Source organism: Marmota monax, unplaced genomic scaffold (assembly GCF_021218885.2).
Source record: "Marmota monax isolate L192 unplaced genomic scaffold, Marmota_monax_Labrador192_F-V1.1 WCK01_AAM20220418_F8-fsc00137, whole genome shotgun sequence".
Taxonomy (NCBI): Eukaryota; Metazoa; Chordata; class Mammalia; order Rodentia; family Sciuridae; genus Marmota; species Marmota monax.
In genome coordinates, this window is record NW_026692854.1 from 1,582,258 (window position 1) to 1,598,827 (window position 16,570).

At 34.6% G+C, this 16,570-nt stretch overlaps 1 protein-coding gene across 11 annotated transcripts in view; it reads right to left on the reverse strand.

Moving 5' to 3' along the window:
• The window catches only part of Lmo7 (LIM domain 7), a 217,287-nt gene that overhangs the window by 10,113 nt on the left and 190,604 nt on the right, over nucleotides 1-16,570 (reverse strand). For 7 of the 11 annotated variants that reach the window (XM_046449438.2, XM_046449439.2, XM_046449443.2 and 4 more), the window contains 11 exons: nucleotides 12,950-13,064; nucleotides 11,504-11,665; nucleotides 10,591-10,781; nucleotides 9,558-9,618; nucleotides 7,849-7,905; nucleotides 6,027-6,055; nucleotides 5,664-5,768; nucleotides 4,967-5,059; nucleotides 4,051-4,409; nucleotides 3,107-3,172; nucleotides 832-884 (listed from right to left, as the gene is read on the reverse strand). In XM_046449438.2, coding sequence (XP_046305394.1) covers nucleotides 832-884; nucleotides 3,107-3,172; nucleotides 4,051-4,409; nucleotides 4,967-5,059; nucleotides 5,664-5,768; nucleotides 6,027-6,055; nucleotides 7,849-7,905; nucleotides 9,558-9,618; nucleotides 10,591-10,781; nucleotides 11,504-11,665; nucleotides 12,950-13,064 — 1,291 coding nt within the window. The remainder of the gene's footprint in view (nucleotides 1-831; nucleotides 885-3,106; nucleotides 3,173-4,050; nucleotides 4,410-4,966; nucleotides 5,060-5,663; nucleotides 5,769-6,026; nucleotides 6,056-7,848; nucleotides 7,906-9,557; nucleotides 9,619-10,590; nucleotides 10,782-11,503; nucleotides 11,666-12,949; nucleotides 13,065-16,570) is intronic. The other 4 variants (XM_046449441.2, XM_046449446.2, XM_046449447.2 and 1 more) reach the window with 1 other exon arrangement.

Here is a 16,570-nt window from a genome sequence, read left to right on the forward strand (position 1 = left end):
GGGAAAAGAGCAGAAAAGACTGGAAAAGTATGCTAGGACCAGATATTAGAAGGTCCTACAAATTCAAGGGAAAATATGATGACAGAGCCCCTAATGGAAATTATAAATTCTACAAGCTCTTACCAGGGGCTACAAATTAGATGCCACCAGAACATTCTGACTTGTTAGATATTGTTGTTTTGCTCATGGAGAATCTAAAAGTTTTTAAAATTCCTTATCAATGCTTAAAAGAAAACACATAAAAAAACAGATCTTTTTTTTCCCCTCTCTTTTTGATAAAAGAAAAAGCTGGCAATGAGAGCCTTGCATGCTCCCACATGTCAGCAATATGCCGGAACTAGGATGGGGCCCCACACCTCAACAACAACAACAAAAAACTTTATACTAATAAGATCAGATTCCAAATTATTTTTGTGGAGTCAATGAAATCATTATCATTTTGGAATTTTTTTTCATATTTTAGCATTTCAATACACAACTTCAAATTTGTATACAACTTTTTCATCTATTCTGCAAATCTTTTCTGTGCCATTTCTTTAGCTGCAATTAAATTTACTAAATAAAATTGCATCAGCATCATTTTACCAAAATCTCACATATTTAAATAGCTATTTAAAAACCATTTTAATCTCCAAGTAGTTTTCTACTATAAATAAAGCCACAATAAACACAGGGTTGTTGTTTTATTATTATATGCAGACACTGAAAATAGTTTTTAAATCATGTAATCTTAATGAATTCTGAAATATCTTGCCCTTAAAAATACTGATTATTGCATGTGATAGCACAAACAATCAAGCTGAAGAAGTTTGAAAAAAATATCTCATTTACCATTTTTATTTGTGTAGTAATCATTCAATTCAGTAGTAGATCTGGATTTATTCCTAAAAATAAAGAACATATTAAATGTGTTTCAATAAGAACATCTTTTTCATATTTATAAAGAACACCAAAAAGACTGTTTTTTAAAGAAGCTGATTTATTTCCTATTGAGAGCTATATTTATTTTAAACCAAGGAATTTTTTATATTGTGTGTACTAGCAGAAAACAGAAAAATGAAATGATAAGAAGAGGTGAATAAGTGATAATACTTCTCTAATACAAAAATGAAGAATATAATTACTGATCAGATTTTGTCAACATTCACTCTTCCAGACCTTAATTTTACTGGGCTTACCAAGCATCTGCCATCAGGTCACCCAAAGTCAGACTATCTTGCTCACTCCACATTGCCCCAACATCATGATTTCAACTTCTGAGGCATTAGACCACTGATTACCCTAGAACAGCAATTCACCCAACACTACCCTAGCACTCCAAACAGGTACTGAAACTTACTGCATAGCAACTACTACTTCTTCTTCTTTTTTTTTGGGGGGGGGGGTTACCAGGGATTGAATCCAGGGGCACTTAACCACTGAGCCACATCCCCATCCCCTTTTAATATTTTATTTTGAGACAGGGTCTTGATAAATTGCTTAGGACCTCTCTAATTTGCTGAGGCTGGCTATGAACTTGTGATCCTCCTGAACTGCTGGGATTACAGGCGTGTGCCATCATGCCCAACCTGCATAGCAGCTTCTGAAAATTTTTAACTTTAGTTCTAGAAATCAACAAATGCTAATTTTATTCTCACTCTACTAAGCACACTGAGCTTCAAAAATAATAGTAATCATAACACAAAATAATATAGAGTATTTTACAATAACATGTAGTGTTATTCATATGAATACAACATACTTATGTACGCAGTGCAATAATCTATAATACATAATAATGTACCACAACTGATAGACACACACATTCTTGGAAAAACTTTACTTATTTACAAAGGAAAAACCAGTTATTACCAGGTATAGAGCCACACTTCTTGATATCTCTAGGGCTTTATCAGCAATGTCTAGAGGATTTCATATTTTCTGGAATTAAGTTTTTTCACTTCATTGTAATTATTTTCCCCAAGGTAACAAACTATATAAATAAAGCTTTTTAAATATACATAGTTCTAAAAGATAGATCAACATTTTAATGACTTACACTCAGATTCATTATAAATAAGGTCTTTTATCACTAGATAATTTTTTATAGTTATTGTTGGCCCATTCCTACCTAGTCATTCCTTTCCTTTTTCCTTTATACTCTGAGTCCTTTTCAGTCATTCAGACTGCCTATAAGTTTCCCTTATATCTAAAAATAAAATCAAATTTCCCCAAGGAGGAATTTCATCTCTTCAATAATAAGCTATTGGTCCTACATTAGATATTTGACCAATTCTGTTTAGAAGTCCTTAATGATTTCATAACTGCAAAGCACCTTAAAAATTCCATTAAAAAATAAATAAATAAATAAAAATAAAAATTACATTAAACATTAAAACTTAATGCTTTAGGAAGTTTTAAAACACATTTTCAGAAACTTATCTGAAATTTTATCTTCATTCCTCAAAACTGAGCAACTGGTTCCAAACAGACTAAAAGAAAGATCACAATTTTCACTGTATATGCCCTTATACAACCTATTTTTAGGTAATCTGAAGCCATTACTTATAATTTTTTTTAAAGCTATGGTATATTACCAAAAAAAAAAGGAAAGTAAAAGGACACAATTCTACAATTCTTCCCATGTCCATTTCTCTTTGCAAATGTGACTCCTCCCCTCTATGAAATGGAGCTGGCCTTGCAACTTTATAGACAATAGCATAGACCTAAGCCTTGTAGGCTTCCTCTCTCTTTAAGCCTCTCTTTTCTGCCCAATGCCATGTACTTAAGACCCCACTGACTTATTGGATGTTGAAAGACACATGCCCCAGTTGCTCTTATTGCCCCAGCTGCCAGCCAACTGGTAGCAGATACATGAGGGTGTCCAGTCAACTAAAAGAACTGCCTGATTAGCTCAATCCAGAAAGATGACCCACAAAATCATAAGTCGCTAAGTTTAGGGGAAGTTGTTACACATCAAAAGCTAACTGATAACAGAGATTAACCAGCAAGTTCTATTTGTATTCCACAAAAGACAAAGGGCAAAGTAGTTTTACAAAACAGTTTCTATGCAGAACTGGGGCCATTTAGGTGAAACCAATTACTACAAATAAAATGTTTTACCCACCTGTCACTAGGAAGAAAACCTGAAGATTCTTCCTCTTTGTTTGGTATATCATAAGAATCAACTGGCCTAAAAGATTGACCAAAAAATAAAAACTTACAATCAAAATATAAAACTTTAAGACAAGGATTCCAAAATAATGTTATTCTAGCCTCTTTATGTAAATGGTCTATGGGTTAATAACCAAAGATAAAGTATTTCAACCAATCACTTTGAGCTTTGCTTTCCTTCTGCTGCCAACAGACATTGGTTACTCATACATCACTCATTCCACAAGTAAGTACTGGGTGCCCACCATGCCCCAGTACTGCTCTAGGGCTAGGCTACAGAAGTAAACAAAACAAATTTGTTGGCCTCTTTGCACTTATACTTTACTGGGGCAGGCAGACCAACAGAGAGACAACATCATAATAGAAAGCAGGATAAGGGCACATAGACAAGAAAGAAAGAGTCATATGTTTTAAATGAGGTATTCTGGAAAATCTAAGAAGGTGACATTTGAGCAGAGATTTGAATAAAATGAGTAAGCCACACAAATAGGTGAGGAAAGACATTTTCAGGCAGAGAAACAGAAAATATAAAAGTCCAGATGCAGAGTACGTTGGACATGGAGGCCAGTATGGCTGCAGCAGACAAATGTGGGCAAGAGTGGTGGGCATTAAGTGGTAGACAAAGGGACCAAGACATGGCTTGGATAAGACTTCTGTACCATGCTGAGGACTGTACAGTGTTCTAAGGGGACAGGAAACCATCTGGAGAGTTGAGCAGGGAATTATGGTGACATGATTAGATTTGTGATCTAAAGGCTCTGTTGGGATTCTTGCATTCACTTGTGCAGAGAAAAGATGGTAGCAGCAGAAGACCAACAAGGTGCTTTGAAGTGTAATGCACACAGTGAAGCCAATCCTATTTAAACTCCTGTGCAACACTCAGTGGTGGGGACAGACCTCCTGTACTGGTATATTTTGACAGAAGTTTCCCTCTCTATCTCTGCCTGGCGCTTCTGCTCTTCTGCACGGTGCTTCTGCGCCTCAGCCTCAGCCTCCCGCTGTTTCTTCTCCTGTTCTTCCTGAGCTTGTTGCTCCTTCAGTTTCCCCTCTCTCTCAAGAATGAATTGTTCCTGCAGCTTCTGTCTTTGGTCCTCATGAACAACATCCTCTTCCTGCTGTCTCCTCTCCTCCTCTCCTGCTCGAGTTCCTTCCCTGTCAGAAGACTTGGACCCTTCACTCCAGGTGGCCTCCCAAGTGGCAATGGCAGGTTCCCGTGTGGTCAGAGAAATGCTGTTTGAGTTTAGGACCATCAGTTCCTATGTGACCAGTGGAAAAGAGAAATCCATCTCAATCTGTATATCAATAATTTCACATACATAGATACTAATTTTTAGGTATTAACTGTAGTTGCCTAAAATTTCATTGATTTTTTTTCCTCTTGGTGGTGATAAGGATTGAACCCAAGACTTCACACATGCTAGGCACACACTATACCACTGCACTATACTGCCAGTCATTTTATTTTAAGACAGGGAGGGTCTTGCTAAGTTGCCCAATTGCTTCAAACTTGCAATTCTTCTGCCTCAGCCTCCTGAGTAGCTAGGATAATAGCTAAAGAAGGCCTCCCAAGTGACTGAGATATAAGTTGGAGGAAGAAGCACTGAAGTTCTATTAATATAATTATTTAATGATATAATAGAAAAACTAAGAGAAAGATTGAAACATCAAGGCCAAACTCTAAACCAGTTTTTTTCAAAAAACTAGAGAGGTGAACATGTGGCCAAACTCAGAGGAAATGAGGAGTCCCTTACTTCTCAGCTAGTTTCACCAACCAGGTAAAGAGAAGGAAGTAAGCAGCCTGTTTCAATGATACCTCATCCAAGTACTTGGAATTCTCTCTCTCAGCCTCCTGCTTAGCCCTTTGCCACTCTTCCCTCAGTTTCTCTTGCTCACGTTGGTATTTTTCCTGTGAGAAAACACAGTGTATTAATCAATATTAATAACTTTTCATTTTTTTAATAACTTTATATTTTAAGCAGAATCTTTCATTAATATTTTGGTTCTCCCTAACCTCAACCTTTAAATACATGATTTTATTTTCATTTAACCAACCAGATTTTAGTCCCTAAAGTAGCAGAGAATTTTAAGGAACTAAATGCAGATGTCAGAAAAGTGTGCATATACCAAATTAGATGCATATCTACCCTTTACCATGGACATAATTCCTCAAAGCTTCCAGCCGTGAGAAAGACTAAATTATTCCGTATCGAACCTACTCAATCACTGAGGAGAACTAAGTCCTCACAAAGACTATTTACCTTTCCTGAGTGCACCCCTCATGTACTCTGAAAGTACATATAAAAGCTAATAAAAATGATTTTTAAAGGATAACTCTGGAAATCTTCAAAATGGAAATCTAATTAACGCAAAATGTGCTACCTACAAAACAATAGAGATGAAACTATTGGTTTTATTTTTAAAATTTGCTTTTCTATACTGGTTGACATGGACCAGAAAGAAGCCATGAAAGCTAAGCCTAATTCCTATTCACTCATGCCATCCCACACTACCTGAAGTAGACGGTCCTGCTCCTTCTGCCACCTCTCCTGCCGCTTTCGCTCCTCCTCTTGATCCCATGCCCAGCGACTGGGGGCACTGAGGGTTGGAACTGGAAGCTAACCAGTTATCAAAGAACAACAATGGAGTTTCATTAAGTCATCTATTGAACCACTTTCACAAATATCAATTATTCATCTTACACTCTGCTTTGTACTGTACCAGAGAAGAACTAGCTTAATATTTCAAAGTAACTCTTCTCAACTTGGAGGATATACCCTATGCAACTGAAAATAATGTAAGCAAAGCTACTGCATATGAGTTTGTTCCCACCAGCTCACCTTACTTATTCCCAACTACAAATGAATACTACTTACATCAGGAACCACAGAGTCAGAGCTTCCTGCTTTGCAGCATGTGGGCAAGGAGGGAAAAAATACAATATTAGTCTTTTTGTTTCTATGAAATAATTCCTTTCAGAAAGTTACATCCTAACTATCCCTATGTCAGTATACTAAGTGACATAAACTTTTTTAAAACAAGTCAATATATCCTTTTTTCCCTTTAGTTTCATTTGTTATTCTTCAAATTCAAAGCCAATAACAAGAAGATTATCCAGGGGTGCCAAAGGCACACACTAGCTCCAGATACCAGAGCTGAATCAATGGACATCCTGAAAGCATTTTAGGGTTCTTTTATTACTAAAAGAATAAAAGATCTCACAGTTTGGTCTAACAGAAAAAAAAGAATCTCAAATGTTATAACATATAACAAATTCAGTTATTTACTTGCAACTGTGTAATTGTAGTATGACAGCTACAAGTCATTAAAAAAAAAAAAAAAAAAAACGTGCCACTACAACATATTCAAGAACATGTAACTTTACTATCATTTGCAAAACAAGTAGTCAAGTTTCATGTTTGAACTTCAGGGCACATTCTTATTATTTTTATCCTTAGAAGCCTACATAAGTATGTGTCTGTACATAATACAATAATCATAAAAATGTAAACTTTCAGAAAATATATTAGTATACGCTATTTGTAAATTTTCCTGAAACCTCAGTTGTTAAAGTATTTCCTTCTGTAATTTTTTTAAGAAAACTGCTTTGAGACAGAAAAATGGTCTTCCCAGAATAGTTTACTGAAGAAAATAAAATCAAAATTAGAATCAAGATAGAAAAGAAATTATTTTATTTTGGCCAATTTGAGTAGGAGTATAATATTATTTCACTTAAATAACCATAGAAAACAATAGTTTAATTTAAAAGATGAACCAAAACACTAAGGATACTGACAAAAACAGACATGCAAGCTATTTCTGGTTAAAAAGTGACCTTCACCCACCAAAGGAAGAACAGTAGGTGATTAACACAATATACACAAGTCCAGTATCATGTTATAAGACAGGTTTGTGTTTCAGTAATCTTAAAAGGAAGAATAACATTTTAGACAACAACAGCACAATCTGCTCCAGCTGTTGCATCTCGAATGTTGAACATTACTTTTAAGTTCTTCATAGCAAAAAACAGAGCTCAAATTGCATTCATGAGACAGAGCAACCGACAATCGTGAAAGGGAGGAAATGTCACATGCATCACGTATTTGTGAAACAGCCCTGCCCACCCTACACCAACATCAAGAAGCCCAAAATGCACCTGTCCTCAGATGCAACTCAAATTAATTTATTACTTTGAAGTCACATTGACATTCCAAAGCCACCATCCCATAGCAACAAATAATTCTACTCTTTATTCAGAGCATTTTCACAACCAAAAACAGGTCAGTTTTTAAAGATTGGTCAATTGTATGTTGGTGTAGTGTAACATTATGCAATTTGTAGAAAGTAGTAAGATTTAAATGAAACTCCTCATTTCTTACTGTTACCACCCAGTGGAAAGACATGTGTGTTTAACAGCATCTCAGTTTTTTGTTTTTATTTATTTTTTAATCAGTTAAAAGAGAAAAAACCTTTATAGCTATACAAAGGACACACAAAGACCCATTACCACAGAGGTAGACCCATGAACTGTAAGAAAAGCCTGATGAGCCTAGGGAAAGAATGGAAATGGGTTATGTTGCTGGGTCATAATGACAGCTAAACTGAAGAGGCTCAGTTCCCAGAACCACAGACCATCAGAAGAATGGAGAATGAAAACAAGTCCATGAAAGGGAACATACTATTAGCTTTGTGGTTTACCTTGTTCAAAAAATTGTGATCGTCTTTTTAAGTTTTTCAAAGAAATGGGTTCAGATGCTAGTTGGAAAATAAAAATAATAATAATAATAAATACCATATCATATCATTCATTTTAATTTCTCACCACTGGTAAATTAAATGATACCTGACACACCTTTCAAATCTGTATCAATTTTTTTTTAATGACAAAACTAACAGCCACAGAAAACATGAATTATTTCAAGGGATACAAACACATATATTTTAGTAGTCTATATTACATTTAAATTAGTAAAAGGAACAAAAAATATCTTCATTAATAAATTTTAATAGACAACATTCATACTTTCACTGCTGTGAAAGTCATACAGTCCGTGCTAGGTCACAAAGCTTTAGGGAAATAAAAATTAACACATTTTGCTTAAGTTAATCAATCTAACATTTTTTCTGCCAAAGAATTTTCATAACACTGATGAATAAGAACTGAAAATTATTGGGGAGGAGGAGGACAACAAAATAAATAATAGCTACAGGAAGATCAAATGAAAACAAATGCTGAAATTATGATTTTTTTCAATCTAAAATATTTTGCTCTAGTTTTCAAGATCTTGTAGCTGCTAACTTAGACAAAATGAACTTTAATCAAAAAAATTAGAAAACAGTGACTTCTCCCACATATCTGTGACAAGAGTATGGCATAAAATATAAATGTGATTATTACTTCATACTAGTTGCTGTTTATTTTTCTAAACAAAATCTTCAAATGGCAGGGCCTGCGTATAGTCCTACTGTCACTAAAGCATTAGATGTCTTTATCAGTTGGCTCTGCCTGGGCCACTGGCAGAAGAGGACCAAGATGCTTTAGAGATTTGGTATCAGGAAGAAAAATAAGAAATGCTTGTTTTAAAACTTCCTTTGATTAAAAAATAAATTTAAAAAAAAATAAAATATAGTCATTTCTATTGGAAATGAAATATAAAGAGAAATAATCAATGAGGGAAAGGAAATTTATAAATTTAGGTTGGATTTGATATAGTGTACAATAAAGTGGGAAAGTTAACAAACACTATACAAATCCATCCCATTCTTGGCAGCCTGATTTTATGGTAAATGAAGCTTCATCTTCTTTGGGTATCCTTCCCCGTCATGTTGATCAGAGAGATCTTTGTTGTGTATTTTGTATGCCTGAAGAATGGTACATGGTGTACAATAGCTAAATTATTTGTGTCTGAGCAGAAAAAGAAAGAGAATGATAACTCCAAATTTCCCTAGATATTGTGCCTTTTTTTTAAAATAAGGAGTGTGACCACTAACAACTGTTACTACAATTGGCAGTTCTCTATTAAGATTAGCTGTGTCCAAGTTTGTCTCTTTCACAACAATAAAGGGAAAAAGGAAACTTCATTCATTGTTTTTTATTTAATGAAGATTTCCTTTGCCAGCATGCCACAGCCAGAAAGCTGCTGGTCTCAGGAAAACCTGTTCTTACTTGGCTTAGGCACACAGGCACCCAGAACATGCTGCCAAAGTTTTGTTTGCAGTTCCTGAACTATTTAACGCTGGAATCAAACGCCCTTCCACCTGTTTGCAATTGGATCTGTGTGCTAACCTTTTAGTTTCAACTTGCAGTGGATCAGTTTTTCTCTCAATGAAATTAATTTTAGAATAGCAGAACTTGGGAGCTATGACTTTTTCTACATTACAGATGTAAATGATAATGTGATGTTTACCTTTTGATTCAATAGTGTTGCTTTCATCATGAATTCCATTGATTTCTTTGGATTCAGTGTACTAGAAAGGACAAACATGCTAATTAATATTCTCTTCTATTGGACTTTGAGCTTAAATAATTCATTTCTCATCAGAGAGAGTAACTTTTAACAAGATTGGTTTTAAGGCTATTGATCCTCAAAAGCTTTTTACATGTAGTAGAGACTTATTCTTCATTATTTGTGGAAAGATTAATGACTAGCTTCAGGCAAGGATGACCTTAAGTTTAATCAGACATTAACATTCTAAGAAATATGGTGGACAAAATAGTCTTTAATCCATTTGGCTTAACTTAATGACTAAGTAAAGTGATCATATAGGAATCTCTAACATTTAAATTGTTGCTTCAGAATGTAGCAAGATCTCTATTAAGTAAAAGTTTTAGTTACAAATTTAAATTATTAATTTAAATGAACAATTCATACTCTAAATAGACACACTGTTTTCAAAGCCTATATAAAAAAGTATTATTTGACACCTAAAAAAATTCTGCATAATTTTAGAATCAATTAATGGAACTGATTATATCTTAATCACACACATAAGTCTACCTATCAAATACACCCACACAAGAACTAAAAATGCTTGATGAGGTTTTATATTGCACACAATGACTACATTCCCTTTGCCAGTGAAGACTAAAGAGCATATAGAAAAGTTTTAGTGTATAATTTTACATAATTGCTACTTCACATTCATGAGATCTGAGAGATTGTTGTAATGATGAAAGATCGGTAAGAAATACCTGCAAAACAACATTATGGGATCTTTTGATTTACCATTACATAAGTCACTAATAATACCCCATTAATGGGTAAGGCCTTATGACTTTCAAAAATACATTGTATTCTCTTTACTATACATTACCTTATTCAATTACTTATGTTTTAAATGTGGTATTTAAATTGCTTAAAAAATAAATTTTCTTCTGCAGATATAATCTATATCATGGCTTTGTCTCTGTAGTATACTCCTAGTTCTCAAAATACTTACAGTAGGGCTCTGAAGGCTTTCGGAGAAATCAGTTGTTACTGATAAATCTGAAGACTTGTCTGAATTGTAAATTCCAGAAGTTGTATCAATCCACTTTGTTTCAGGTGAACCTATAATTTTGGTAGCCATACTGGTGAGATTGAGGGTTTTATGCCGTATAAATGGCAGGGAAGGCTGGTCTTTGCCCCAATCTGATTGGCACATGAAGATCAAGAAATGAGTACACATAAATGATGATGTGGAAAGAATAAAGTTACTGAAATGCACATATACAAAACACACATATATAAGACAGACAGACAGACATATCAGGTAGTGTGCAGAAGAATCACCTTCCCAAACACAAAGGTTAAATCATGTTAGTCATGAAAAGACTAGCAAATTTACTGAATCTTTCTATAAACCAAGACTAAATATTATATTTTTATGTAATAAGATGGTAGGTATGCCCTTTCACATCCAACCTCAACTGGGAACTCAGAAATACAATGATAGAAAATGTATACTGAAAGTTCTTTGAGAACAATAATAGGAATATGACCAATCATGCTTTTATACCAGTGCAGTTACGCTACTGCAGAGAAAGTTAAAGCACAGTATTTCTTAATATTCAACATCCTTACAAATGACTCCAAATGCAATTACATTTGCATTGAATTGATGTTTGCATTCAGTCCAATCAGGATATAAACTAGTCATATAATGTAGAATTCAGTAAGTTTGCTAATGAAGAGTTTTCAGACAGCATACTGAAAGAGGTATTATACAAGATTTGTTCCAACATAAAAACAAGAAGCTTTTAAGCAACAAAGTAAAATGAAAAAACACAAAATTATTAAAGCAAATTGTTACAACCACTTGCCAAAGACCAGTTTCCCAACTTAGAAAGCCAGACACAGTAAAACTCACTCACCAGACTTCCCATGGCGCCTGACATCCATCACTAGGTTTCCAGTTTCTCGAGCACGAGCCATGGTTTCCTCCCACTCTTTTGTATCCTTATATGTAAACTTGATGTTGTTAACAGCAATAATCTCATCATCTACGTGTAGCTGAGAAAATTCTGCTGGGCTACCTAAAATTAACATAAAGTAAATTAAACAATCAATTGTCTTAAAATCCTTTATGGTCTATTAGTCACTGTTTCTTTAAATTAAGGAAAAATAACATCTTAATCTCAACTAACAACTTCTCAATGTTTTCAGATGCAGAAGAGTCACTAGATTTTTTTTAAGCTATCAAATATTTGGGGTGAGTATTTGCAACAAACAAGGCACCAAAGGCATTTTTTTAATTCTAGTAGTATGCATCTTCATTGATATTGAAAGGAGAAATGATAAGTTCACTATCCAATAAAATTTATTAACCTCCTAAGGACAAAGAAAGTCTTAATTATTTTCAGGTTAAAAATGTGATACATGGGCTGGGATTGTGGCTCAGTGGTAGAGTGCTTGCCTAGCATGTTCGAGGCCCTGGGTTGGATCCTCAGCACCACATAAAAAAAATAAAATAAAAGTATTGTGTACAACTATTTTAAAAAATTTTTAAATGTGACATGTACTATACTTTGAGTTTGCACATCTGATACTCTCTGGAAGGGAGCAGAAAGAAATAAGGACACTTAATATTATATAACATTAATACCATAACTAAAATACCACTACCTAATTGAAGCAATCAAAAGAAAAATCAATGTTGACATGCAATTTTATGTAGCTAAAGTATATAAACAAGGGTTTCCTCTTAAATATAATAGCTCTCATTTTAATTTTAGGCCTTGTAATAATAATTGGCAAAGTTTCTGGGTTTAACTTGTTATGATCCTGGGTGGAGGAGGTAATCCCTTTACAAATATCTCAAGACCTTTTGCCTCCATAAACAATAGATATATTAGTATGCGCAAAAAACACCACATTCAGCTGGGAAAGTAGGTCTGTAGTGGAGTGCCTGCCAAGCAGGTGCCAATTCCTGGGTTCAATCCCCAAAACCACTAAATAACAAACACAATGGCTACTGATAAAAATTTCAATCAAAATCTGCAAATAAATTCTATTTGTTAGCATTTCAAAAAAATAAGCTTAAAATTGAAAAATTCTGTAAAAAGTCTTCTTCAAAACTAAAATTAATTAGGCAATAGGAATAAACAATGTATGAATCTGCAACCCCAGCTAACAGTCTCAGGGAAGAGGATACATCTTTATTTACTAATGAATTTTCACATTAGTAAAATGAATTAGTAAATATATTTTTTTTCTCTTATAACAAACAAATCAATTTCTGCAATTCTCACCCACCCCCACCCCCCAAGATAGGATAACAAAGGAGAAGACAGTTCAGTAGAGTAAAATCTATGATTTACCTTCCTCAACTGATGCCACAAAGATCCTGGAAAAATCCCATTTTATTGTAAACCCAAAGTCAAGGCTGTTCCCAGGCATCTGGTTTATGCTGATTCTCATATCACTGAACTGATCCTGAAAACAAAACATGAAACGCTGGTATCAGGTGTCACTGGCACCCACACAGAGGAAAGTCTATCCAGGCAAGACGGGAAGCTGCACACAAAGCACACTTGAATTATTTCATCATAAACCGAAAGCTTCATCCTTTCTTCCTTGGCCTTCATAAAAGTATAAATATAATAAAATACTTATTTATATAAGTATCACCAAGTTTATTACTTTTTCTGCTAAAATAAGGGAAAAATCTATCAAGAATAAATATTGGGCTGGGGATGTAGCTCAAGCGGTAGCGCGCTCGCCTGGCATGTGTGCGGCCCGGGTTCGATCCTCAGCACCACATACAAACAAAGATGTTGTGTCCGCTGAAAAACTAAAAAAAATATATATTAAAAATTCTCTCTCTCTCTCTCTCCTTCCCTCTCTCTCACTCTCTCTTTTAAAAAAAAGAATAAATATTTTTCTTTGTATAATACTATAATTCACTTAGTCATTGATAAATCATAGGGTTTTGCCTAAAATCTAATTTACAAACCACTTATTTGCTGTCCCGGAATGAAGCATAGTGATCTGCATTATTTATTTAGTTATTTAGGCACTAGGGATTGAACCCAGGATCACTTTACCACACATCCCTATTTTATTTTGAGACAGGCTCTCTCTAAGTTGCTGAGGCTGGCCTTGAACTTTTGATCCTACTGCCTGAGCCTCCAGAGTTAACTGGCATTACAGACATGAACCATCACACCTAGCTAAATTTATGTTTAAAATAATAACATATTTATAAATAAAACAAAACCTACCTCCAATATTGACCATATTTAGCTGAATAATTTCAAGTGGTTTATAGACACATAATTCATCTACCAGTGGTGTCCCATCAAGGACTACTACCATCCCCCTTGCTGGGATCTCAAATTTGACAAGGCATTTTTGTTTGTTCAACTGCCACACAAGGACATGATGATAAAGCATAGCTGCTACACATGCTGCAAAATGCACAATGCTATCATCCAAGAGAATCTCTAAGATGCCAAGAGGATCACTATGAGACATCCTGAGCAACAGATCATGACTTCACAGAAATAACATCAGCCTATAAATGTCCAAGAATGATAGCCCGTTCAGCAAAAGGCAGAATTCTATTTCCACTTCTGTAATTTCATGTTCACCACCCAAAAACACATCCTAAATTCTTACATTTCCCAGGACTTTCTTAAATCATTTTCTAAACCAGATTTCAGTTTTATAGTAAACTCAGTAAATTGCGAAAACTTCACCTTTTATGATTTACATATTTTACTCTGTAAAAAAGACATAGATTTTAATATAATGAGCTTACCAGAGTAGTCCTTTAGTTCTGTATTTTATAATAAACTTATTTTAAAAAGTTCTTCCTAAAGCTATTTGACTCAAGAAGATAACCTACTCATTCTTCATTTTAATTTGGCAGTTAAATCCAAACCTAGGGCCCATGGGCAAGTAATAAAAATTTTTGCCTAAGTTTCTCCACCCATAAAACAAGTTTAAAATTCAAGTGACCACATTCTGGAAGAAACTTGGAAGAGAATCTAAGAATTAAAAGAAAGGCAAGGGCCAGGCATATGGTGCACACCTGTAATCCCAGCAACCTGGGAGGCTGAGGCAAGAGGATCAAAAGTTCAAGGCCTGCCTCAGCAACTTAGCAAGATCTTGTCTCAAAATGAAAAAGTGCTGGGGATATAGCTCAGCAGTACAGCATCCTTGGGTTGAATACCCCTTACCAGGACCAAAAAAAAAAAAAAAAACAAGGAGAAGTAAAAAAGAAAAACAAGGAAGGCACTGAATAAAGAATCAATGACTTGCTATGCCAGATGGACACATAAATGTGTTATAAAATTATTTATTTTTTCTACACTTGTGCCTTTATTCTGTACAAGACAAAGTACTTAGAACTTTGGAAAATACAGATGACTTAGGCACAATTGTTGTTCTCAAGAAATAATTACTAACAATTCAAGAATGAGTACAGGATTTTTTTTTTAGCAAGAAAAAACATGCTGCTAATAATATAGAAAAGTTTTCAACAGAAAGCCCTTTGCAAAAGGCAGTTTAAATAGGGTTGTCCAGATGTAGTCATAACATTCATTAATAATAAGTCTCATGAATACCAATCTGAATATAAAAAAAAAAAACCTTTACTAAGAATAGAAAAAAATAACTGGTTAATTCTAAACAAAAAGCATAGTACACTTAAATTTTAGAGTGACTAAATGAAAAAAGTGGTCATCTTCACATGTGGTGATGAAAATAAGTGATCACGCTTATACACAAAAAAAAAATCTGACTTAGAGCCAATTAAAATGTAGAATTTATTGCTATATAAGAACACAGAGATAAACAATGGGCTAGATATTCAAAACACTAATTGAGGTTTTTCAGCATGAAGAATAAAAAACAGGATAGAGTTTTACTAAATAGTCTCCAACTACATACTCTGGGAGACAGCAAGTGAACATTAGCCTTTTCTACCAAATATAGGCTAAAGGAGAATGAGCCTGAGCCACAAAGGGAAGAGATTCACAATTACATTAGATCAGAAGAACCACCCCACTAAAGGCTGTTCTTATGGAAATGAATAAGTCTCTGAACATGTTAAAACCACCTCTCTCAAACTGTTAACAAGGGAGACTGTAGTTACAGTCTGGCAGACTGTTGTACTGACCCTTGCCATGTGGGCAATAACAGGTGCATTCCTGTCAATAACCAGGTGATCTCAGGTATGTCACTGAGCTTGGTAGAGCCTCTCTCTGTCACTATGACAATCGTTTTCAAGTATTTTTTACTTTCAAAACCCTACTTTCAAATGAAAATCTTATTCAGGCTGCTTCCTCCCCAAAACAATATACAGAAAGTATTATAACTACAGCTCAGGACAAGGCTTGTAGAGTCCTGCTTATATAGCCTCTCCCTTGTGACACTCCCTGAAGCACCTCTGCACATGCTTTCTTTCAGTAGATTATCTCTGAAATGCCTTGCATGTGAACATATCTATGGTTATATTAAACATAAAATGATCCAACAATGATTTTTTAAAAATATTTTTTAGTTGTAGATGGACACAATACCTTCATTCTATTTATTTATTTATTTTTTATATGTGGTGCTGAGGATCGAACCCAGGGCCCCACATGCACTAGGTGAGTGCTCTACTGCTGAGCCACAACCCCAGCCACTAAACAATGATTTCAGGTAGGATTTCTACTTCCTTATTTTTCTCTACAAAATATATGGCAGGTAAGCATCTTACAAAGGAGCTGAGTGTCACAAGTTGATAATGGGGGAATTATCTTTTCAATGGATGGAACAAGATTATAAATTACTGGGGAAACCTAGATTCTTGTGACTGATGAAGAATTATCAAGTGGTTTCAGCTCTCCATGCCAGAAAAGAGATGCTGAGATGTTCTCTACCAACATCGCAGCATCTAAAATAAAATCAAATTCCCTCAAATTAAATACAGTTTAAACACAGAGATATAA